Source organism: Argiope bruennichi, chromosome 7 (assembly GCF_947563725.1).
Source record: "Argiope bruennichi chromosome 7, qqArgBrue1.1, whole genome shotgun sequence".
Lineage (NCBI taxonomy): Eukaryota > Metazoa > Arthropoda > Arachnida > Araneae > Araneidae > Argiope > Argiope bruennichi.
Genome location: NC_079157.1, coordinates 29,125,332 through 29,152,029, shown reverse-complemented (window position 1 = coordinate 29,152,029; position 26,698 = coordinate 29,125,332). Strand labels below are relative to the sequence as shown.

The 26,698-nt window shown below is 31.3% G+C and overlaps 1 protein-coding gene across 1 annotated transcript; it reads right to left on the bottom strand.

Annotated features, from left to right (window-relative positions):
- Positions 1–22,601, bottom strand: LOC129974836 (zinc finger protein 92-like). Its single transcript, XM_056087602.1, has 2 exons — positions 22,508–22,601; positions 1–2,317 (listed from the first exon to the last, which is right to left on the bottom strand). Exon 2 carries the CDS (start codon positions 1,797–1,799, stop codon positions 870–872), a length of 930 nt encoding a protein of 309 aa, XP_055943577.1. The 5' UTR covers positions 1,800–2,317; positions 22,508–22,601; the 3' UTR covers positions 1–869.
- Positions 22,602–26,698: the final 4,097 nt, after the last annotated feature.

Genomic DNA, 26,698 nt, shown 5'->3' with positions numbered 1-26,698 from the left:
TAACATTTTATAGTAAAAAATATTCATTCTTCAATATTTTTTCATACATCTTTGTATAAATTTATTGAAAATACAGTTCATCTCCCGTAAAACACACTATGGAAATTATTGACATTATATTAAAAGTCATGGACATTAAATATCCAAAAATGTACTAAAAAGGTCAAATTTAGCCAAATCTCACTCTTGTAGATAACATTTAAAACGTTCTAACCTCTTCCAGAAGTAATTCTTATCATTGACAAAATCCTATTTCAAAAGGCCATTGACTGATATTTTTATGTATGGCACGGAAATGTCCTGTATAGGAAAGTCATATTATCTTGAATTCATCCATGTGTAACTTCTTCTTACAGGATTGCAGTAAAATGCACTCTTCAAATCCGTCTTCAGAAAACAGAGGGGGAAAAAAATATTACAATACCTTTTCCTTACACGTAATTTTTCTTTTCGCAGAATATGCTTTAATACAAGTCATACTTTTATGGCTACTTTTTCGTATGTATCGAAAAATGTTCCCTTAAATAAGTTTTTTGAGAAAATGTTTTAATAAGCAAGTCACAAGTGTACACATGCTCAACTCATTATCTATTACATAAATCGTAGAAGCATGTTTTTTTTTTTTACTTGATTTTACAGTATCTTTTAAAAATTCAGCTACTAAAAAAATACTTTTTTGTTCCGGTTCAGGCATGAGTTTTCTCTACCAAGTGAATCATTTGTTGTTTTTTTCTATTTTGTAGTAAATTTCTCTTTAAAGTTGTTTGATCAGAAAATGACGTATAACTGTCATAACAAACACAATGTTTTTTCTTCGCATGAGTCAGTAAATATTTCTTTAAGTCGTACTTTCGAGAATACACGATATTTCATACATCACAAGCATGGGGTTTCTCTTTCGTATGCGTGAGTAAATGATTCCTTAAATGGCTACGATCTGAAAATGTCTTAGAACTTATATCACAAATATACGGTCTCTCCTTCGTGTGAGTCAGTAAATGCCTCTTTAAATGATCATTCCGAGTAAACGAGCGATTGCAGGTATGACAAACATAAGATCTTTCTTTCGTATGCGTCAGTAAATGTTTAGTTAAATTGCCCGTTTGAGAAAACGCTTTATTGCATAAATCACAAATATACGGTTTTCCTCCAGTATGTATTCGCAAATGTGTATTCAAAGTATCCTTCTGAGAAAACGCGCTATTGCAAATACTACAGACATATGGTTTCTCTCCTGTATGAGTCCGTAAATGTCTCTTCAACTTGGTCTTTCGAGAAAACGCCATATTGCATATATCGCATCGGTATGGTTTCTCTCCCGTATGTGTTACTGAATGATTCTCTAAATGAACCTTCTGAGAAAACGCTTTATTGCAAATACTACAGACATATGGTTTCGCTCCGGTATGTATCAGTAAATGTTTCTTTAAACTTCCCCTCAGAGAAAACGTTTTATTGCAAATCTCGCAATTATACAGTTTCTCTTTCGTATGTATCAGTAAATGTCTCTTTAAGCTGGACATTCGAGAAAACGCGTTATTGCACATCTCACAAGGATACGGTTTCTCTTTCGTATGTATCAGTAAATGTCTCTTTAAGTCGGAATTTCGAGCAAACGCGTTATTGCACGTCTCGCAACTATATGGCTTCATTCCTGTATGCGTTATTAAATGTTTCCTTAAATTGCTCATTCCAAAAAATGTCATAGAACATGTATCACAAGTATACGGTTTCTCGTCCGTGTACATCAGTAAATGTGGCTGCAAATACTGCTGCATAGAAGACGCATCACTACACATCTCGCACACATACAGTTTGTCTGTTAGAAACGAGCATAAATTTCATCTCAAATTGCTTTAATCTGAAAATGGTTTACTGTAGTTGCTTTATTACTTTATTTTCATGAAACTTACAAAAGCATTTTAAAATCTTGTTTTATAGTAAATTTGTCGTTATCGGTTGCTGGCAAAACTATCTACAACTTTTGCCAGAAATTTATGAATGAAATATTACATGAGTTAGTAGATATTTACATTGTAATTACTAATTACAAAGGTCTTCTTTTTTCTGTACCATTCAGATCACGAGAAAAGCAAATTTTTGTTGATGAGTAAAGCGTTTATTACACTTATTTAACTTTCTTCACAACATCTTGGTCAGCTAGTTTGCTCACAGGAAATATTACTTAAAATTTCATGTTTTTCATCACAATTTTCATGGTGTTTTGATCAAAACATTTTTGAATTAAAAGTTTAGATACATCTTTTCATACTGTTTTCCAAGCAACGCATTTTTTCCATTCATTATTCCAATGTACCTGCAAAAAAAAAAAAATTATTTGATGAATCTTTACTCTTAATATAAAATTTTAAATATAATAAAAGCTTACAGACGTTCCACAAATATATAAAAATGTAACCAACTAATTATGCAAAAAAAAAAAAAAAAAAAAACAGTCTTGTACTTTATTAAGAATGGTTTAAAACCCATATACATGTAAATATAATGAAAATACTTTAATTCAAGAAAGAAATGTAGAAAAAAACGTATTATATTGATAGTAATTATAAAAAGTAGACTCGTAACGCACACAGATAAGTCACGACAAATGGCAAAAAAAAATAAAAAAAAAAAATAATAATAATAAATAAATTAAATAAAATAAAAAAATAAACAAATTAACCATTTTTTAATGTTATATATGTAATTATAATTAAAATCTAATTTAAAATTTAATTATTTTCTAAATTTTTCAGCTTCATTTAACCCTAAAAAGTTATTTTATTTCCAGATTCAATTCCACCTTTTTTATTTAATTAATGCAACAGAAGCTATGTAAAACTGCTGAAATTCCCACACTCAGCGTCAAGGGATAAAAAATTGTCAAGCTAAGACATTCTTTAAAAAAATCCGTATACTTCCCTTACCAAAATCGACACGTGTAAAGAAATCCCTATCAAAATCTCACAGTATAAAATCACATGGATAAATCTTTCATTAGTTTTTCCTCATTTCACTCTTGTGCCGTTCTGTGTTGTTGTGCTCGTTTCTTCTCCTGGCACACAAATTATGCCTTCCGGGAAGGAATAAAAGCGAACTTTAAAAATTAATGGTGTCTTCTCAGTGCACGGCCACGATTCTGCTTAAAATATTATGTTCACATATTATATATATATATAACGACCAAGTGGGGTCCCCGAATATAGCGTCATAATCTAATTAAGGTATGAAGCTAGTGTCATGAAAACTCCAAGAAATGGGGGGGGGAATGAAAATGAATGTTTACTGAAAACTTTCTATACAATCTATTTTTGACATGTCGGCCGTTCGAACAAATAAAATAACGAAGTTTGGAATCGAAGTTCTCAATTGTTTTCTGCAAAACATCTGTTCCAATTTCCTTAACCTCGGTTTCAATTGCTGCTCTCAAGTCATCCAATGTTGAATGATGTATGAGATATATTGTTCCTTTCAAGCGACCCCATAAAAAAAGTCGCATGGGTTAAGATCTGGGAAGGAAGGTGGCCATTCTGTACCATTATTTGTTTTGTAATGGAATCCAATTCGATCAGTCTACCGTGACAATGTTCAGCTAAAAGAATGAAGTTTCGAGAGTGCTGGAGGTCTAGCACTATCTGGCATAAACCAATAATTACTTATCTTGTCTATGCCACGAAAGAATAGGATGTCATTGTCATTCAAAGATTTTCACTGTCTGAACATGAGGTTTTGTTCTCGCACGCATCTCGCATATTCGCTAGCACATTGTGCAACACAGTGCCTGTTTCCTTAAAACTTTCGTATGTTCTTATGTTCGTCGTGACGTTTATGCTGTTGTGATTGTCGCATTCTTTTACCATACTGTGATATCATTGCAATTCATGATAAGTCAGCACCATGAAAACATGTTCAATCGAATATTTACTCATTTCAGAACCACAAAGAATTAAAAAGAAATTTTTTAGCGAATAACGCGCGACTCCTTCTCATCAAACCTGTTTTCCAGCCTTCTATGCCGCTGCTGGAATTTGCATATTCACTTGCAGACACGCTTTTCCTCGCATTGGTTGCCACGAATTTGCATAATTACCTAGGGAAGCTTCCCTGTTGGGCAATTGTCGTATGCATCGTAATTTGGAATACAAATTATCGGATTCATTATTAACGTTTTTTGTGTAATTAGACTATGACGCTATATTCAGGGACCCACTTGTTATATATCAAAATACTCGTCTTGACGTGCTCTATCCGAAAATTAGTATTAATATAAAATTAATATCATATTACATACACATAAACGGTGCCCTGAAATAGACTGACGATTTAAAAAAATACTTAACAGGAAAACGATTAAGATTTTTAAAAAAACAATTAATGCAGCAAATTCAAAATAGTGCATACACATTTCCTCCCACAATTTTCGGTTTTAGGTCAAAAAGATGGCAATAGATGGCGTTGCAAGCTGAAAACGTGTAAATAAATAAATAATTGATGTTTTCGAATCTTTTAATAAAGTGAAAATTACAGTACACTGTTTTCAAAACGTCCACCATCAGCCGCAATCACATACCGTAATCGTAGACGAAATTGGTAAATATTTTCTAGAAATAGGTCAATGGAATGGTTGCGCATGCATAATTAATTATTTCTTGACGTTCTGCAAGTGTCCGAGGATTTCTCTGGCACACTGCATCCTTCCAGTAATCTCAAAGGAAGAAATCGCAATGATTTGAATCTGGTGAATACGGTAGCCAGTGTATTCCCTTTCCTGTGAAGTATGTAACTTAACGCAATTACATGGTCATTAAAATATTCCTCTGAAAAAAAGAAATCATCAGCAGTATGGTGAGATTGCGAGCCATTTTGCATAAACTAGTATGTCGTTGATGGTTCGACTAAAGCATTTTCAATATTCACAAAATCATACATCTTTCAATACATCTTTTTGAACTCATTATAACATGTAAAAAAAAAGGAGTCCAATTACACCTCTATCGTTCTGCCCATACAATTCCTTTTTGTGAAAAAAGTGATTTTGGAACACAAATTTAATGGTTCTCAATGCCCCAAATTCGGCAATTTTGTTTATAGGAGAATCCATCGAGTTGGGACTGTACTTCATCTGAAAAACATATAGAGTTCACATCAATATTGCTGCCGTCAATCATGCCCAGCAATTCATTCGCAAACATGTTCAGTTTCTCTACGGGTACGGTATAAAGGGGTTGCGGTGCTTGAATTTTGCAAAGGAACAAGGATAAGTACTGACGTACTATCTTAATGCGTCGCCATTTCGCTCATTTGACCATGCGGCGGCTACAGTTTTTCTGATTGATTTTCGTAGGATAGCATACAATTATTTCCTCAAAGGTTTGTACATTTGCTTTTGTAACAGTCAAACGGCGTCATCTAAAATTTCCAACCCGTTCGTTTGAATATCTCGTATAATTGCTTTATTGTATTCGACTGCGGACCCTTAGCGACTTTGCATTGAAAGCTACTTTTTATTGCAGTAATACTGTTACCCGAGAGGTAGAATTCCAATACAAGAAAAATCCTTTCCTTCAACAAATACGCCATTTCCGAAACATTCCTACAGAATATGCTGCTCCCATTTTCTACTCCATGTCCAGTCAATGAACACTACTTTTAAAGTAGAAACAGTAACTATAACAGTAACTCTACTGGGGCTGCGTATATTGATGATTTGTATCCAGGAGGAATAATAAAAGGACATATAGCACCATGTATCGACAACTTTTTGAACCAAAATAAAAAAAACTGTGGAAGGAAAAATTTATGCTCTGTCACATGACTTTGATGCAACAATTACTTTTTTTTAAACTTTAGCCGTTTTCCTGTAATACAATTTTGAAAACCGTCAGAATATTTCAAAACTCTCTCTCTCTATATATATATATATATACTAGGAGACTGCACCCCCTGTTCAATATAATTCACGAACCCTGATGTCCTCAAATCATACTTGTCTTCCCGATCGGTCTTCCTTCATCTGATATCACTGAACACCAGATTAATATCTTTAAAAAAATGCAGAGTTAATTCATGTATTGTCTTGCTATTCAGACGATTCTTAGACGGGAGACAAAAAATTTCGAAAAATGTAAACAAAGCGGAAAGGTATTCTTCAGTGTGTCTAAAAGTAAAACAACAATAATTAGTTTTAATTAGCAAATAATATTGATTTAATCAAAGCCTCAACTTTGATTTTTTGCACCATTTCAGAGTCAAGTGCAATAAAAATACTTACTATCACGTAATAATAATTTTCGTTTTTATTAAGCTGGAAGAAGACACGTTAATGCATTTGTAAGAAACCCTGAAGGTTAACGATGAAAAACGCTATGACGTTACACTGCCTTGGATGGTTGGACATACTTTGTGAAACAATCGTGAAGTAGCAGTAGCCAGACTTTGTCCTGTTACGAAGCGTTTAGTGCAAGAACACATTCAATACATATAACAAAGTTTTCTTGAATTGGCAAAAGGAGGGATTATTGAAGAGGCTGAGTCCTCAAAGGTAAACCATTCAGCCTACTCCTTACCACACAGACCGGTCATTAAGTTATCGAGCGCAACAACGAAAAGACGATCTGTGTTTAATGGCTCATTCAAGACTAAGGGTGGTGCTTCATTGAATGGTTGTCTTAGTACAGGACTAAGTTCGACACTGCATATTCCTCCACTGCTGAACAGATTCAGATGGGGTGCTGAGGGAATAACTGCTAATATTACAGCATCTTTACAGATAAGTGTAAATCCTGTAGACAGAGATGTGTTACGGTTCTTGAGATATAAGGATACTGATTGTTCTGCTATTGTCGAATATAGACATTGTTGCGTTGTTTTTTTCCTAACTACATCTCCTTTCCTGTTGAATGCAGCGATACTATAGCATCTTGGTTAGGAGAAATTTAGAGGCGGAGATATGGCTTTTACAAGGAACAAACTAGAAGATGTTTTTTACGTTGGTAACTTGATAACCAGTACCAAAAGTGAATGTCAATATCAAACTTTGAAGAGACAGGCAATAGAAATATTGGTAGATGGCTGTTTCGATTTAAGATGTTGGATTTCTTCAGGTTGTCCTGAAGACCCAATATAGTCAGTATTAGGACTTAAATGGAATTGTGAAACAAATAAAATGTCACGTGCTTTACCCAAAATAACCGTCGATCTAAGTCTACCATCGAGTAAAAGAATGTTAGTTTCAATAGTAAACAGTGTATACGATCCAATAGGAAATTCTTGTCTGCAATGCTTGTTCCGAAACTGATTCCGTAAGACGCCTAGAGACAAAAATTGAGTTGGAACCAAGAAATTCCCAAGGACCTTTAAGTGAGGTTCCATAGTTGGGCAAAACATCTTGGTCTGATTGAATAATTCTCTATTCCAAGAATGTTTAGAGGTCAAGCAGATGATGCAACTTTACAATTTTTTTCAGATGCATCGGGTTTTGCTTATGCTTGTCGTGCATTCTTGCGATGTGAAGACCAAGGAAACGTTTTCGTAAATTTAGTGGCTGCAAAATCCAGAGTGATACCAATGAACCGTCCAACGATTCCCAGAGCGGAATTATTAGGAGCTGTCATCGCTGCTCGGTTATATAAGTCGATTCTTGAATCTCTGAGGATGCTTCTTGAGACATTCTTCTGAAATGATTCCATGGTTGTGTTAGCGTGGATTAAGAAACAAGGACCTTGGAATAACTTTGTTGGTAATAAAGAAAATAAGAGTGCTAAAAGATATCAACGCATGAAGACATGTATCAGGAGAATTAAACCCCCAGACTTACCATCCCATTCCTGTAATTTTTACGACCTTTTCAAACAGAAATGGTGGGAGGGACCCTTGTGGTTGCGAGAAGACGAATGAACTTGGCCAGAGACGAATTTGTCGTGTCTGGAGGAAGCATTGGAAGAATGCAGGAAGATAGTGTTGACCGCAGCAAGTGTACAGAAAGAAGTTGTAAGTCAAAGATCTTTATACTTTTCGAAATATTCATTGTTAGTACGGATGTTTGCGTAACTTTCGTAAAACTCGAGAGAAAATTGTAGCTCTAGAAATCAGTGAAGAGTTTAAAAATGCTGCATTATGCCTAATAAAAATGATTCAAAGCGAGTGGTCAGAAGAAAGCAGGAAGAAGTATGAAACTTCAATTAAATTTTATGAAAACGAAGGTATACTGAAGGTCTCATATGCCTCATACTTGGAGAAGATTACGAGGACTTTCAATGCCCAATTGTTCTACCTGATCATCCAATAAATCTACGTTTAATTGAGCATATACATAAGACCCTAAAGAATATTGGTGTACAGACCATACTGAGACATTTGAAAGAAAATTTTGGAACCCTATAGGACGAAGGATTATAAGAGAAGTGATTTCTAAGTACATGCCATGCCAAAGGCATTCCGTGAAAATACGACAACAGAGTGCGTGCCTTTACCAGCCGATCGTATCCAGAGAACTGCTGCCTTTCAAGACGCCGGTGTTCATTTAGCTGGTCCAGTGTTTCTATGAAGAGGTATTATATATACAGATCAAGGAACTAATTTTGAGGGAAAAGAAAGAACACTTCAAAATTTAAACTGGGAGGCAATTCCATCAGATTGTGCAGCGCAACAAATAAAGTGGAATTTCAATCCATCAAGTGCACCTTGGTACGGTGGATGGTGGCAGCGTCTTATTAGTTCTCAAGGATCTTCAGAAGAGAAACCTTGGGAAGCTAGTCTTAGCTACGAAGAAATGTTTACTGTATTAGCTGAATGTGAAAGTATCGTCAACCTAAGACCTCTAACCTACACGTCTGAGAACTCTGAAGAATCAAAGCCTTTGACTCCTGCCCATTTTTTTGCGTGAAGTTGTTCCATCTTACATTGCGATACAGTTGATCTAGATCTAATTGACAGCAACCATTTGCGAAAGAGACTGTGCTAACTTCAAACAGTTCGTGTGAACTTTCGCAAGAGATTCCAAAGAGAATATTTAGCTGCGTTGGTAAAAAAAATTCTGAAGATAAACAACGTTACAAATTGAGAGAGGGTCATATCGTGCTTGTGGGATCTAATAATTCCAAAAGAATCAAATGGCTCTTAGCACGAGTTGATCTTGGGCAAAGACGGAAAACTTAAGAGTCGCTTGATTGAAACTGGCTTATAATACTCTTATTCGGCCGATTAAACAACTTTTTCCAGTAGAAATACGATCCGAGGATATACCAGCAATTCTCCAACTCATCAAGTCACGTACTTCTGAAATTTCTGAAGATATCATCATAGAGACTCCTGAAGTATGAAGTAGTCGTGAAGTGAAGATGCTACAGAGGTAAAACCTTTGATTCTAAAGAAACTTCATCTCCTTTATTTAAGAAATTTATTTTATAGTGCAATTTTAAGCAATATTATGGATTTCATTTTAAGTACTATACCCCAATATTCTGTGATAGTAGTTTCTCATACTTAGTAGTTATTATAATATCACTTTTAAGTTTTTCTCTAGCGCAAACATTCTTCCCCTTTGGTTTACTTTCATATGTTTATTAAGTTTTGTCTTGATTAAAATCAATACAAAAGGTGGGAGTGCTGCGTATCGATATACTATTTGTATCGTAATCGTTTTAATTATCTTCTCACAAAAATATTAATCTGTATCTGGCAACGTGCTCACAAAAATAAAAGGAACGGATGTTTTTTTTTTTTTTCAACTGAGCTTTAAATATTTTTTGGCGTTATTAATATATAAAATTCACCTATTATTGTTTTATAATCAAGCATCGTTCGTGAAACGAAACACTTACACTATAATCTTTGTGATCTAGAAAATCACCAACTGAACTGGAAGGTAAAAAAGCGCATAAGCCCAAAATTGAAATTATTTTTTGAAATTAAATGATTCCATGACAAACACTCATTTCCATGAAGATTGGAATCAATTCTGGAATTTGTGAAATAACCAAATTAGAGACGAGGTAGTAGCAAAGTAAATAATCGAATTTGGTCTTTAAAATAAGCACAAAAGGAAAGAAAAGAGGAAAGAGGAGGGGAAAAAAAATCAACATTAAAGTAATAGCTTTGATTATAGTTATATGTCGCAATGAAATTCATCTAATTCATAATTTTACACTAATAAAATCTAGGAAACCAGAATAGCTACTGATCTCAACTAGCGGGAGGGATCTGCCCAAAACTTTCTCGCATATTCTCTAATAAAGATTTTGACACATAAGCATTGGCGTACGATAATTATGAAATACTAACTTTTAGCGCCAATTTGGTATTTCTGCTTAATCTACAGAGTAATTCTTGGGGAGTTTTTTTTTTTTTTTTGATGAATATTTCCTGGCATTTGCTTAATAGTAATCCAAAACAGAATTTTGTGTTCGAGAGAATTTTTTAAAATCCGATTGAAACAAAAATTTTACACCGAGCTACACTTCTAGTAAAAAAAAAAAAAAAACATACCAAATTTCATATATTTAAGTAAGTGCGCTTTTGAGTTATCGCGTTTACATGCTTCTGAAAGTACAGAAAGACAGACGGTCAAATCTTTGTTGGATTTGGCTCAACATTTCACCAATGTCTACACTGTAGATGTTAAATCTATGTACCAAAATATATTTATCTAATTCTTTTTTGCTTCGCAGTGTTCTTGTTAACTTTAAATCGAACACCCAGACAGACATATCTCTTCTGAATTGACTTTGCACAAAATTAGACAGCAATCGACAAGTTCAATCGGAAGACGTCTAGCTCAAAGCGTTTTTGAGTTTTCTTTGTCACAAACAGACAGACGGACATTTTAGAAAAATGTGCTTTTCGAACTCAGGGAAATCTGATATGTGGAGATTCGTCAAAATCTCGAGTTAAAATTTTTTGATGATTACCATACTTCGAATACAAAAAAGTAAAAGGAAAAAATTGAAGATACATTAATTTTTTTGTTTTCATTTCCGGGTAAAAATTCTTATGGAAAAATCTGACTAACGCGATTTTAATCCTCGTTTAAAATTACTTTATCACACTACAATGAGTGAAATTAAAAAAAAAAAAATCCCTTGGCAAAATGGAAGGAAAAGTTAGATTCTTTATCATTTAAGTTAAAGTTTTAAAACTCTTTTCCATTTTTTGTAAATATTGAAATCATCATAAATAATGAAATAACCATATTGAAACAATCATAAAACATGATTATATTGTTATTGCATGTTTAGACATTTACTACAAAATGAATATTAAACTAACAAAAACATCATAAAAAATACTAACAGGTTTGTTACAAAATTTAAAATGTGCTGTTGAAAAGCATTGGAGTTTCTAAGCAAATGCCAAAATATTGTATCAGCCGCCAAGAATTTTAAAAATATCGTCTGCATTTTCAAATATTTTTGAAGAAATTATTCTTCTTTTAGTAAAAGGCAGAAAAAAACGTTTTATGGCATAATTAAAGAATTAGCAGTTTCGTTTTTACAATTTTATTAAAAAAATATCATTTGCCTTTGGAGTTAAGATCTCATCCAGTGCACATTTTTTTCCTGCTCAATATATTCAAAATCTGAGCAGGCAAAATATCTATGCCCTACAGTCTTCGAAGACTCCGACTTCATGTATCACATTTACAATGAAAACCAAGTTTGGCTAGGCAGGGTTTTGTGTGTGTGTGTAAAATCACGTTTTTTCAGGATAAACTTAAAAAGCAAAAAATTTTAAATATAAATCTATGAGTAAAAAAAAAAAAAAAAAAAAAAAAAAAAAAAAAAAACTTAATCGAACTGAGGATCCGCAAAACACGCATCATTCAAGTTGTTCGAAACGGGAATTGAATCTGCTTATTCTCGGATGTTTACCTCGGTTTGTTCAGATTCTGCTTGGACTGGTGATGCCATGCTCTTCTCCTCTAATAATTAGTCATAAAAAATTTTGTGTAAAATCACGTTTCTTCAGGAAAGACACCTACACAGATAGATAAATTTAAAAAACAAAACGTTATCTAAATATAAAACTCGATTCAAATTGTTAGAGACATTTTCGAGATACACGAAATTATATATAAACAGGGTGTTTCATAAATGATGGGAGTTACTTTAAGGGGTGATAGTACACATCAAGACGAGTAATAGTAAATAGGAAACCAAGTGTGCCAAACGTCTTCCGAAGGAGATAGGCACCATCAAAGTTTAGGGCCCTAAATTTTAAATGATGATAAAAAAACGGAAAAATGGATCGATTCATTTGCGGTTTTCGCTAAAATCACTCTTTAAATTAGTATTTTCTTTAAAAAAATTTTTTTTTAAGACAAAGTTTAAAAAATGCCGATAGAGGGCGCTCTAGACTTTGGAGTACCGAACAACTACTTTCTACCAGTATTTTTTGTTATTTTGTTAAATGTTTACTAAAGCTTAGACTTTAACTTAAATTTTGAGCGCAAAATTGAAACCATCGGGAGCGGTTAAGTGGTGCAAATTTAACCGCGTTCAGGGGGTAAAATTTTAAACGCTTGTATCTAATGAGCAAAATAATAAATGATGAAGCAAACTTTAATAGGTGATAGTAAAACACCAAAACAAACAACATTCATCAAAGAAATCATAGCCGTAATTTTAACCCGAAGGTGATAGAGGGCGCTGAAAGAGATTTCATTTTAAGAGACAAAAAAGAAAACAAAGAACAATTTACGTTATAAAAAAAAGTTTAATTATAAATGATTACAATAGTTGTTCGAAACACTGACCATTAGAGGCGATGCATGCGGTACAACGGCGAAGAAGGGATTCACGAACCCTCTGAAACCGAGGCCGTGCGCGAAAAAGACAAGAGCGCTACCTAGAGGAGGCCATAAACATGAGAAATTTAGCTGCTGTGACGTCACAGCGTAAAGCCTTCGTTTGAGTGCTTGCGATTGGAATGCGCGCGTGATTTAAAGAAATACATATCGAAATTCCGGTGTATTCTTGGATTAACTCATTCTAAAGTAAGTTTTTTAAATTTATGTTAGTTCCATACAAAAATATAATCTAGTTATATTTTAGAGTTAACTTTGATTGCAATATTTTTAGATATAAAGCTGTTCTTGTATTTACTCACGTGGTGACAAGTCTAATTTGATGCTTTAATTGTTGATTATATTACCTCTACATTATCGTTTATTTAATTATGTAATTTAAGCATTTCTTAGGTTCTTCTTCTAAAGCTTAGAAATTTCAATAGCTTCTTTTAAATGTAAGCATTTCATAATGGTTAGAAATTAATGTTACTCTCCGAGATCGGCTAAGCCTAAAGTACGGAAAAAATCAACTCGCTTGTGCGGGCCGAGCAAAACGAAATTGTTCGGCTGAAAATTAATGGACTTTTTCTCTTTATGTAAAGCATACATAATTTTTTAAATTCAATTGTGGACAAAAGAAAATAATAGGTTTTTGGAGGAAATCGCTAGAAAATTATTCAGAAACGCAGTTATTTTTTAAACATACAGAATGACGAATTTTAATTTGAAATAGTTTAATGAAATATTTCCTATATTATTTTTATTACAGGTAATAATTTAAATTTGTCGAGATCCTTGAACTTAATGCTAATTTAACTTTTTTAATTTTAGTTAGCTTTAATCTTACATTTTTTGTAGAACCTGTGCCCCATTATTAAGAATGACCAGCTTAGAGCTAAAAATTTGAAAAGAAAACTGTCAACTTTTCCTTAGTAGGATAAACTTTAGGATATTAATCTTTTAGCAAACGAAGGAAATAGACCTACTGGGGAACCCACCTTCGCTTAATATTTCTGAAAAGGGGTAGTGCATCTAGAAACAGTACCCCCAGGGTGATGTGGAAAGCTGTTTCTAACAATTTAATTAGAAATTTATGTAAATAAAATTAAATAATTTATCATTTTTGTATATTTTTTCTCAAAACACTGGATTATCCAACATCAGAATTTCCTACTTTGAATTAATCTTTTTAAAATTGATTTTTAATGAAATATCAGTTTTTTGCATATGCTATTTTATGAATATGAAAAAAAAAATGTTTTTTGGTTTCTGGTACTTTTTCTCTAAACAATGGGTGATCTTCTATCAAAATTCATTTCTTGCAATTGAAATTTGTGTCAAAGCCTCTTTAAAAGTTTTTTATTTTACTTGTACTATTTTTTTTTCAAATATTTATTTTAATTAATCGTCGATGTTAAAAATTCATTCAGTAATAAGTAAATGCCAAAAACTTTGTACTTCTGTTGTGTTTCTGTAAATGCGATTTGATTTGAAAGGAAACTTATGGATTTAAAGATACAAATCCCCTATTTATTTCAAAGGTCTTCTTAATCCGCAAGAAAATAAATGTTTAATTAAAGAGGTTTTATGAATTCTTAGTTTTTATTGGCTATTCATTCCGAGGTTAGTTTGAATCCGTAAAAAAAGATAGAAAAATTTCTATCGAAAGACGAAATAGTTAGTTTCTGCATAGGAATAGCGTTTCCTACATCACCAACAGAGCTAAACAGAGGCTTTCGACTGTGACGTCACGAATTCAACCTTTCGGCCTCCTGCATAGCTACTTCTGTTTATCTTTTTCGCGCACGGCCTCGCTGAAACACGCCAGGAGTATCGCGCACCTCCCCTGCAGCGGCCGAAAGTCTGGCGACGAGTTCTTCTGCAGATTCGATAGGAGTCTCATACATAAGACTCTTCAGGTGCCCCCAGAAAAAGAAATCCAGGCATGAAAGATCGGGCGATCGCGCTGGCCAAGGGGCAGGACCACCTCGCCCAATCCATTGATTTGGAAAGGTTGCGTTTAGATAATTTCGCACCTCTGGCGCATAATGAGCTGGTGCTCTATCCTGCTGGAACCACATTACTCGCCGGATACGAGGGGGAACATCTGTCATCATTTCTGGCAGCAACTGTTGCAGAAAGGTCAGATATTTTTTTCTATCCAGGCGTTCTGGTAGAAGATAAGGTCCAAGTAGATGGTCACCAATTATTCCTTCCCAAACATTTATGGAAAATCGTCGCTGATATGCATGTGAATTTATATCTGCCCATTGGTGGGAATTGTAGGTGTTAAATGTACTCTCACGTGTAAATGTACATTCATCTGTAAAAAGCACAGTTGCACCAAAATCGGGATTTAGGGTGTTCTCTGCAGATACCAGCGAGTAAAATCCATTCGACGAGGAAAATCCTTTTGAGTCAGTTCCTGGACTCGTTGGACATGAAAAGGATGCATACTTTCATCCTTTAGTACTCGCGATGTCGTGGAGAGTGATACTTCAATTTGACTAGCCACTGTTCGCGTGCTTGTATTTGGATGATCAGCCACCATATCCAGAATACAGAGTGGTTAATAAATAAACTTCTCCTATAAACAGCATCCTACAACGCAAACGTGTGAACGGATTGCAACGAAATTTGGTATGCAGACTATACACGAGATACGATCACGGAATTTCGGGGGGGGGGAGTTCCAAATGTCCGCCAGAGGGCGCCTTTTTCGGAAAAACATTAAATTAAACACACTTAACGACCAAAACGGAATACAGAAACAATATTAGAATTTATTAATTAGTTTCTGATCACCTTGTCATCGAACCACATTAAGTAAAGATAAGGAAAAAATAACAATACAATGTTTGAAAAATGAGAAAACATTTGAGTTTGCAGAAACAAGAACAGATTAGGACGAAATTGCACAAGAGGAGCAGTTGTTAATCGTGTCCAGGACGATGCAAGGAAAGGTGCTCCACGTGACCACTCTCATTTACCTGCCAAAATTTCAAATCGATGGACAGTGTGTGCAATAGCAAATCCCAACTGACCAATTGTGATACTTCGTACACGAAACGTTATGGAGTTTCTAGCTTTTCCATTTTATTACTCATAATTCCTGTTTTGGATCGTTAATATTGTTTCTGTATTCCGTTTAGGTCGTTTATTGTGTTAAATGTAATGTTTTCCGGAAAAGACGCCCTCTGGTAGACAACTTTTTTTTCTTCGAAATTCCATTAGCGCATTTCCTGTATAGTTTATAGACCAAATTTAGTTGCAATCCGTTCACCCGTTTGCATTGTAGGATACCCAGTATATAACCTTTTTCAAATACCTAGAAATAGCAATTGATCCACCGATGCTTAAAATTTACAGAATTCATATAGAGCGGATTTTAGATATAGAGATGTCTGTCAGTGAAATTATAGTGTCAGTCATAATGCAAAAATAATACATCTAACTAAAAGGAAATAAAATCAGTTAAAAAAAAAAAAGTAGAGTTTGACCTTTTAACGAGATGAATTTTACTATTGTAACGTGATAACAATTATTTATTTAAGTATGTGTCGCATTAAAATCTTTAATCGTGTTTTATGGAAAATTGCATTTTTTCTTTATTTTTCTTTGTGATTACCAAAATTTCAGAAAATGATTTTTTAAATGCTGAAATTAAATTTTCCTTCAATATTTTACTTGATTCTAGCGATAAAATTAAAAGCATTCTAACCCTTTGGTTCATATTTAATTATATTACTGGTCTGGTGATGGAAAAATTCTATAATTTTTGATAAAAGTAGCGAGTTTTCTTATAAAATTAGAAGTATTTCTAAAACTTTTAGTTCATAACAATATACTAAATATGTATGGTGTAAAAAATAGTTGAAATATATTCATAACGAAATTTGCTAGAGGAAGTTTGGCGTAACTATAAATATGTATTAAAATTTAGCTCAATATTTCTTATAACTTGAAAGTTAATAACATTTCCAGTGAAAATCTTAAGTTTTTTCCCCCACTGTAATTAAAAATGTTTATTTTAATTAAAAAATTTTATATTAAAAAAAAGTGCCCCAAAAGTGGACACACATCTTAAAAAGACCTATGCAATGAAGATAGTACCTTATAAGTTAAGATAGCATAATTAGATTTGGAGTAAATTTCAAGAAAAGTGTCTGTTTCGATAAATCTTATTTTAATTCAATTAAAGCGAAATTTCTATAATTCTACTTAATAAGCTCTACACAGAAAAGAATGCCTGCTAAAAATTTTAGATCAATTTTTTCCTTATTATTATTAAACTCTATAGAAAAGAATAGAATCGTCGAAAAATATCTATAATATACCTTTTTTACCCATACAAATTCACGTACTAAATGAATAAATCTAGTTCAAAAAATATTCTAAAGCTTCAAATGGTATTATAAAGATCAAAATTTAGGAAAAAAAATGTTAATTTCAAATTTTATTTCAGTCTCATTTTGTCTCAATTATTAAACATGAATTTATTTTAAGATGAATGTTTTGCTCCTGAACACTATTAATATTTTACGATGGTCTTTCGTTACAGAGTAATATATTTTTCTTTTAGGAAATTAAAATTTCGCATTCTTGTAAATCGATTATGCTACCTAAAATTGCAAAATATTTTTTTTTTTTTTTTTTTTTTTTTTTTTTTTTTGCCGATCCGAAAATTCGGACGTGAAAAATGTATTCTTAGACATTCTTAAACGGCAGAATTTTTATTTTTATTTTATTTCCAGAAAATAATGCAGATATCGATCTGAAGTTGAGATCAGATATTTTTCTTTCTGTGCAATATATACTTATATTTTTTTTTACTCAGATTAAAAAATTAAATATATATATTTTCCTAATGCGCGTTTTACCCCCTCCACCCTTTAACCAAGGAAGGAAAATACACATAAAACAACTAGCGATTCTGGAAACATTGTAGCAATTGTGTACGAAAGGAATTACTCCATTTATGTGTAAAGGTTTACAAATTCGAAATGAAAACGCGAAGGTTCCAAATTATAATATGAAACGACAAACTAATCTGTGTTTAGATTTATTTTTGAATATCTGCATTTAAAAAGTAAAGATATTTCAGGAATATTCTCAATAACAATAATAACAGAATTAAATCATGGGAATTAATATTTAACTCATGTATTTACACCAATAAAATAAACTAAGTACTTTAAAATCATTTCAATAAAAAAAAATTTCATAACAGCAATCAATAACTAAAAAGTTGACTTCATACACACTGAAATTTTTAGTTGTTTAATAAAAAATGTTCAGCTTTTAATATAAAAATAACATATGTTTTCAACACTTTTCAAAGCTTATTAAAATTGAAGAAAGAAAAAAATTAATTTTCAATAAAAATATAAAATCTAAAAAGAATAAAATAAAAAAAAAATATTATAAAATTTTGAAATTATGCACATATTTACAGAAGGAAAAAAAAAAAAAAAAAAAAAAAAAAGGAAATTCATCATTTGAATATACTACAGAAAAGAAAGCCTCTTTACCCCTCAGCAAAGATCTGCATTTAACATCAAAATTTTGCACTAAAACTCAATTTAAAGCTTAACACAAATTTCCACTGATTTCAGTTTAATGACTTAATTTCCAAACCTACTACATCAAAGTAATATGTCTAGATAGATTTATTTACTCTGCAATGTTTTTAGTATTCTCAAATGATAGTTCTTCCATTTTTAAGTTAATACTTGATTTAGTTTTCCTTCAAATGGCAAACCAATTTAAATTCAATGCTTTGTTTTTTAAAACCATTATTTTAAAATAAGCAATGTAAACATGATATATTTCATTCTAGTATAATTTTTTATATTTCTGTAATATGCATAGTGAAAAATAAAACAGTAATATTAAAAAAAAAAAAAATTGTTTACTCTTCTAAGAATAAATTACTCTTTTGAGAAATCATTGGCTAACTAACAAATAAAACACACACATATAAAATAATTATGAAATACAAAACTATACATATTAAAAATGACTAACAATTTATAATGGTGAGCAAAGTTTAAAATAAATGCAAATCTTACAATGCAAATTCTTTTAAACAAATTTCTTTCGTTTCCTTCTCTTACATTTATTAGGTAATCAAATCTTTCCTTGCCTAGTAATATGTATGCTACAAAGAATACTTTTGCAAAAACTCATACCAAACAAAAAAATCTTTTTTATGACTATATTTATATTAGGAAAGAGTACTTAAATTCTTAATTAAGCAAAACTTAATTAAACTAGGAATAATTCTGGTAATTAAACACTTCACTTAATTATGCATATGTTTGTGTTATGGAATTTAAACAAATAATTAACAGTTTTCTATATGTTTTCAACTGTTTTAAGAAAATTTCAATAACTTTATTAAAAATACAAATTTAGGATCAAAAAATTAATCATATAAAATTATATTTCATAAATTATTAATTTTTATATGTTAAATAAAATTAGTTACATGGAATAATCAAAATTGGTTTCACATTAAAACTTCAAAAAAATCTAGCCAATTTATTTCATAAACTAATTTAAATTTGAAAGAAATTACATTAAATGTTGATATACAATTGCAGGGGAAAAAATAAACTTGCTTAACCTAGTAACAACAATTGCAGGTCAATGACAACATAACTTCTGTGAATGAAACAAATGCACTCCAATGCTTCTTTTCTGCTTTATGTAAGCAACTATACTAAAGAGTTTTCAACTTAAGTATATCAATGATTGACCAGATTTCAGTCAGAGCATCATTATTTTAAATATTAGCATTATTGACTTTGTTTTATTTTTAAGGTAATGGAAGGAATATAGTGAGTGTAAAAAAAGAAATTTATAATCTAGATCTTTTTAATACTTGCCTACAAATTTTTTTACAATCACATTTCACTCTTTTTTTTATATATACAATTTTTCTTAAATACTATTTACAAGAATAAATGAAAGAAATAAAAAATATTCTTTGGTAATTAATTTTACTTCACAGTAATCTCAATTTTAGTGTTCTGCACATAATTTCTCTTATACTTTAAACTAAGCAGAGCATTTCATTGAAGAATACTCATTTTTTTTTCTTCTTTTTATTATATGATCATTAAATTTTTTGCAAAAATTCTATAAAAAAAATGCATTTTAAAGATAAAAGAACATATATATATAGTTATGGTTCAGAATAAAACATATATATATATGTACGTTTTATACAGAACCAAATAAATTACACTAACATTCTTAGTGAACACATAAGACTATTTATTAAATCATATTTATTTGAAGTTACTCAAATACCATTTATTAAGACTATAATTAGAATACATTTAAATTCATGATTACAGATAAATGTTGTAAAAGCAAGCAGAAATTTTTTAAAAAAAATAATAAAAACTGTTGCAACATACAACAGCTGATGTTGTAATTTTTGTTTACACATGAGAAAACCTTTTCAAAAATACAACTAGCAGTAACAGTATTATTTTAATTCTTCAACGGTAATGGAATACTCCTCTTTCTAACCGAACCAAGATCTTTCTATTTCTTGGAAAGGAACAAAACTCTTATCTATTTTATAAAGACCTTGAGACAATTACAGCCAGGTACCATTTCGCATGCTATCTGCTATCAACAGGAGAATAACACCAGTCTGATTCCATGCTGCGATCTGGTATTATATAACAAGGTACAGCTTGATTCTTCTTGCATAATACTAGATGGTCAATTCATTGTCTCTATTTTCATAAAATTTCTAATACCATTTTACTTAGAATTACAGGATTTACTGATTACTTCTTTTTTATCATAGAAGAAGTGAATCTCACTCCATAATTATATCCAACATTTTTCAAGAAAATAGTGTATTAAAGAAAGTTTTAGTTTTCTTTAAAAAAAAATGTTATAAAAGAAATTTTGAGGCCTTTATAACTAGAAAAGTTATTTATGTAAAATTAGCAGATCAACTGATTGACAGTATATCATGTAAATCCTGATTTTATTTATAATTTCTTTTATGATTAGTCTTCACAATAACTTTTTAATGGTTAGCCTTCTTGCAGATTTATTGAAATAATTTAACGTCCCATAATTTTTCCTTAAGCAAAAAACAGAATTAAATTTTTTTTCTAAAATATTTAAAACTTTGAATTCAACAGTTTTATTTTAAGTAAGAACTTATACTTAAAATTTTTAATAAATTTGCACATTTATTTAATCACCTATATAAAGATAATTTTTTCATCACTTTATTGACATAATAACATACTATTTATAATTTTATAACTAATCCTTTATCTAATGTATTTTTAATTTTTATGATGATTATTTCTATATATGATAGAAAACCAATTTTTTAATTAAACTTTAAAAAAATAATATTTTGATATTTATTTCCATATAGCACATATCTGATTCTGATATAATACTCAGACATTGCTTTAAATACATTGTATAATTATTTTTATAACAGTAATTCATTTTTACAACATTTTACTTTCATTTTATTACAAAATTTTCTGTCTAACCCCAAAATTTTTTTAATTAATCATCATATATAATGGACACTGAAATGAATATGTTAAAAAGACATTTATGCAAAACCATCTGGTATCATAAAAAAAGATAACATTTTGTGTCATAATAAATACAACAACCAAACAGAATAATTTCAGAGTAAGAGGTAAAATGAATCCATGTTTCCAATACAGGGATATATTAATATTGCCACTATTCCTCTGTTAAACTCTAGATAATGATCGATTTTTATACAAAATGCATTGTATTTTCTAAAAAGTGATCTTTTAAAAAAATATGCATGATAGGAAATAAAGATTTATTGGTATAATGAGGCATCCAAAAATATTAAATATTGGGTTAGTCTTAAGATTAGTATTCTGTTTCTCGTCAAGAAATACTAATTTTTGACAATATTTCAAAAAACTCTTCATAAAAATTAAGTAACAAGCGACTTTTAGGACTGTAATAAAGAATATCAGAACTACAACTGGTTCAAAATCTGCCTAAAAAATTCTTGTTTAGCAATAGGACATTAATTTTAAATTGATCAAATAATGTACAACTCATTTTGGAAATACTAAAATACTTTTCACCCTTCATCTAGAATGGCACATTTCTCTTCATAACTTTTTTTTTTCTCTGCCATATGTTTTTTTTTAAATCTTAAAACGTATGTCACATATTTTAATCTATACTGAGAAATTCAGATGTTATTCGATATTTATAAGTTTTAATGGTGATCAAAGAACACCCAAAAAACATTTTGCCATTTCAATAGTGAAACTATATAGCATGTAATTCGCACATTCAAAGTTTTTCATAATAAATAAAAATACATTTTTATAAGTTGGTGAAATTTTTACTTGACGCTTTTTGGTTGCCTTTAAAACCGAATTGTACATATTATTCTTCAGATTTAGATGTTTGTGTTGTAGGCAAAACAAATTAAAATAACCAATAACCGTAAATATATATAATAGCTGCATTCATAACATCAGTTTAAACAAGGTGAAAACGAAAAAACCCTTTTCGACTCTCGGAAAAATATTAACCAGATTTCTGGAACCTTTTGTTAATTAACGAAATAAGCATTATATTCTAAACAATGTATCAAAACAATTTGTAATGTAAACATGTTTTTATAAATATATAGTCCCTTAAAAATATGATCAATCAACTGACACTTACTTGCAATTATATCAATATCATGTGCCAAATTATATTATTTTGATTCACCGACCTTTCAATCCTTCCGCCACTATCTGAAATGACTGTATTGTATGGTTCCAAAATAGAGATGAGTCGTTCACGTTATTAACAGATACTCATTTAAATCTCAAATTTGTGAATCATTCCAGAACGAGTCCGATAAAATGGATCTGCAAACTGAATTATAGCAACCATTACTGACGAAAAATTTTTCCAGTAAGTCAGATCATGGATGTACGGCTTTCAAATTTCGAACTAAATTAATTTGAAGGGTAAGAACAAAGGCTGCTTATCGTAGTCCTGAGGAAAATATTTAACAAAAGACTGCAATTAAAAAAATAATGCTAATTCGCAAATTAATGTTTATACTTTTTATACCTCGTAGGCAAACTGGTGCATTTCAGATATTTAAATAACCAAGATATGATATAACATTCTTGTACTTTTGTCAAAAAGAGAGAGAAATAAGGGTTGAAACGATGAGGATTGGTGAATTGAGTAGGATTGAACTCGCGACGTTGGGGTTTTTAGCCGAGTAACAAGACCAGTAGATAAAAGCGTACACTCTAGTCTAGAAGTTGCTATCTGGCTTATAAGCTTCACCACAGTACTCTTCCCTCCAGTGAGTCGAACGATATACAGTGGCTCAAAAAAAATTGAGAGTACACCTAACTTTTACTTGATAAATCCAACTTTCAATATAAATAACACGTTACCGGGAAGTGCAAACATGTTTTTATTTTTATACATAACAAATGGTTTAATTTAGAGTAAAAATAAAGAAAAATCAACAAAAAACTTCTAAATTGGAAAGTTTTAAAAACATTTTAAATAAACATACGCAGATTTTTGTCTCAAAAAATTGAGAATACACCAATGAAATTTTTGCAATATTACGCATAGAAACAAAGTGACACTATTAAGTTGCATGTCTTTTGGCTCTTATAATGGCCTGTAAACGTCATGGTACCGATTCGACCAATTTTTGGTGGTATCTGAAGATATTTTACCAATTACCAACAGCATTGATGCCGGGGTACTATGATGGTGTGTGTAACTACTGTTTACAATGAAAAAGACACCATATTTTGACGTTACGTGCATTCTGTTTGGGGTCGTTGTCCTGATAGAAAATGAAATTTCCAATTAAACCCAAATTTTTAACACTTTCCTTTAGATTGCTGCGACCATATGGTTCATCCAACTTGTTGCAGAAACTTTTCAAATCATAGGCAGAAGTGTAAGGGCTGAAACTGTGGAAAAGGCCATGAGACAAGCTGAATATAAAAGTCTCATTGTTACAGAGAAACCGTTCATCAGGTTGTAAATTCAGAAAAAGCATTTGAAGTTTGCAAAAACTCATCAATTGAAGATCAATAACCTTTGGAAGAAAGTTATATTTAGTAATGGTAGAAACCTCAGCATTTTTGGCAGCCATCGTACTGTATGGAGAAAGCCTAATACTGCTTTGAATCCAAAACATTTACGTCCTATAGTTAAACATGGTGGTAATTCCATTATGATTTGGGGTTTATATGGCTTCATTCGAGGTAAGAAATTTAGTTTTTAAGATGCCATTACGAACCATATAGTTTACTTGGATATACTTCGCAACAAGCTAAAAAAACAGTACTAAAATTTGGTTTTTAGATGGAAATTTCATTTTACAGCAGGATAATTACTCCAAACAGATTGCACATAACGTCAAAATATGGTATCTTTTTCACTGTAAACGGCCGTTACACACCACCACCACAGTTTCCCAACATCATTGCCATTGAATATCTATTAGCCACACTCTAAGCAGTGGTCCAAACACACAAAATTAGAAACAAAACTCATTTAAAGAAAGTGGTGCGAGAAGGATGGGGCAAAATATCTTCAGATACCACCAAAAATTTGTCGAATCGGTACCATAATGTTTAGAGGCCATTATAAGAGCCAAAAGACATGCAACTTAATACTGACGCGTTCTTTCTATGCGAGATATAACAACAATTTCATTGGTGTATTCTCAATTTTTTGAGGCAAAATTCTGCGTATGTTTATTTAAAATGCCTTTGAAACATTTCAATTTAGAAATTTTTCATTTATTTTTTCTTTATTTTTACTTTAAATTAAACCATTTGTTATGTGTAAAAATAAAAACTTCCCGGTAATGTGTTATTTATATTGGAAGTCGGATTTATCAAGTAAAAGTAAGGTGTTTTCTCAATTTTTTGAGCCATTGTATATTTGTTGCTGTTAGTCTAACGCACTTTTACTTATTTGAGCGCCAACTGTTATGGCGAGCGTGTGTGGTTGCTGTTGTGTCAAGTGTGTCTAACGACCTTTGCTGAGGATAGATAGCGCCACAACATCTGTACGAAGGTTGCGTTTGTTAGTTCAGAGCCAGGGTCACGAATGAGAAAGATTGGCGAATTGGGTAGGATCGAACTCGCAATGTTAGGTTTTATAGCTGAATAACAAGACCACCAGACAAAAAGGTACACACTTGTCCGTAAGTTGTTATCCGGCTTATAAGCTTCACCACACTCACACACACCCTTCATTGCCCTGGTGGACATTTATTTAGAGCTCTTTTTTTAGATAAATATCGATTGAAATTAAAATCTGATACAGATCGGCAATGAAAGTCATAACATCACACACCAAATTTCATATATTTAAGCTATTACGTTTTTCAGTCACCTCGTTTTTATGTTTTTGTGAAAGTACAGACTGAAACGACGGTCAACCCTATGACTACTGTGTTTCAAATTTGATAAAGACCTATAGATGCTAATACTGTAAATCAAATTTTATATGTTTAACTCTCTCTCTCTCTCTTTTTTTTTTTTTTTTTTTTTTGTAATCATTATATTGACTTATATTTGGACAGCCGGACAGACGTACTTCCAGAAAATAGATTTAGTTGAAAATTTGGTCGAAATCTTCAAATGTGGGGGAGACCGTGAATCTTTTTTCATTCAGCTAGCTTAAAGGCTTTATGAATCATCTTGTTCACAAACAAATGGATGGACAGACAGGTATACCCCCCCCCTCAAGGAAGTCTGAAATGTGGCTATTCGTCAAAATTTAGAGTTCGAATTTTTGGAAGATTTCATTACTTTCTCTTCGTGTTCTTGATATATGGGAAAGTGAAAAGCTGAAAAGCAAAGCTTATAAGTGTTATTCACTTTTAATAAATGTCAGTAAAGGCGTACATAAAATGAATGTCCGCATATAGTAATTTTAAAGAAACTCCTTCAGACTGAGTTAATATTTCTTCTCTTTTGTAAAACAAAAGGAATTTTAATGTTTTTTTTATATGAAATTAATAAATTTTCTTGAAAAAGAATTTATTTTCAAAATATATAATATGATAGAAGTTAAAAAACAAATTTCGTTTTATTTTGTTTTTTTCCAAAAAGTTACAAGTTAAAGTTAAAATATTAGTTTTATCAATACTTGATTTTAACTTGAATAAATTTAACTACAGGGCCCTCTGTCATTAAATGAAAGTATAAAATTAAATAATTTTCTGCAACTGTTAAAAATTATTAAGACCTGAGGAGCACTTTGACAATTGCCAATTTTGCCTATTTCATAATCTTTCCCTTCCCGACTCCCTTGATTAGAATTATTTAAATAATATCTTTGGGCTGTTGACATTAAAGCCTCCGTATTGTAGATTCAAATCTCTTGGGAATTTAATTATGTTTATTAAAAAAGTCTTTAAGGGCACCGTTTCGATGTGCCCATTGGTTCGGACGTTCTTAAGCATTTTTTTTTCCGTATAAACAAGGTGCATGTTGCAGACATGTTGCTTCGGAAAAAATCTGATTTTCTCACAATTAGCCCATAGTTTGCAGAAGTCCAGTCAAGATCAATATAAGATTTCAAAAGCAAATCAATTCAGAATATTAGTTTCTTTATTAAAAGAAACAAAGTCAGACTTTTGTTATTGCATTGCAGGAAAAACTCTTGCTGTAACATTAAAGAAGCTTTTAAAGAGATGCTTTATTACCTAATAATATTAAGAGCGAATACTCACTTCTATTTATGAAATTTACTTTCAACCATAATATGCTGTAAATTTAACAAGTGTGTAGTGATTGGATTTTGAAGCGTTAGGAAATAAACGTTTATAGATGGCGCTAGACAACTAGCGCGAGTGTAATTAAAAGA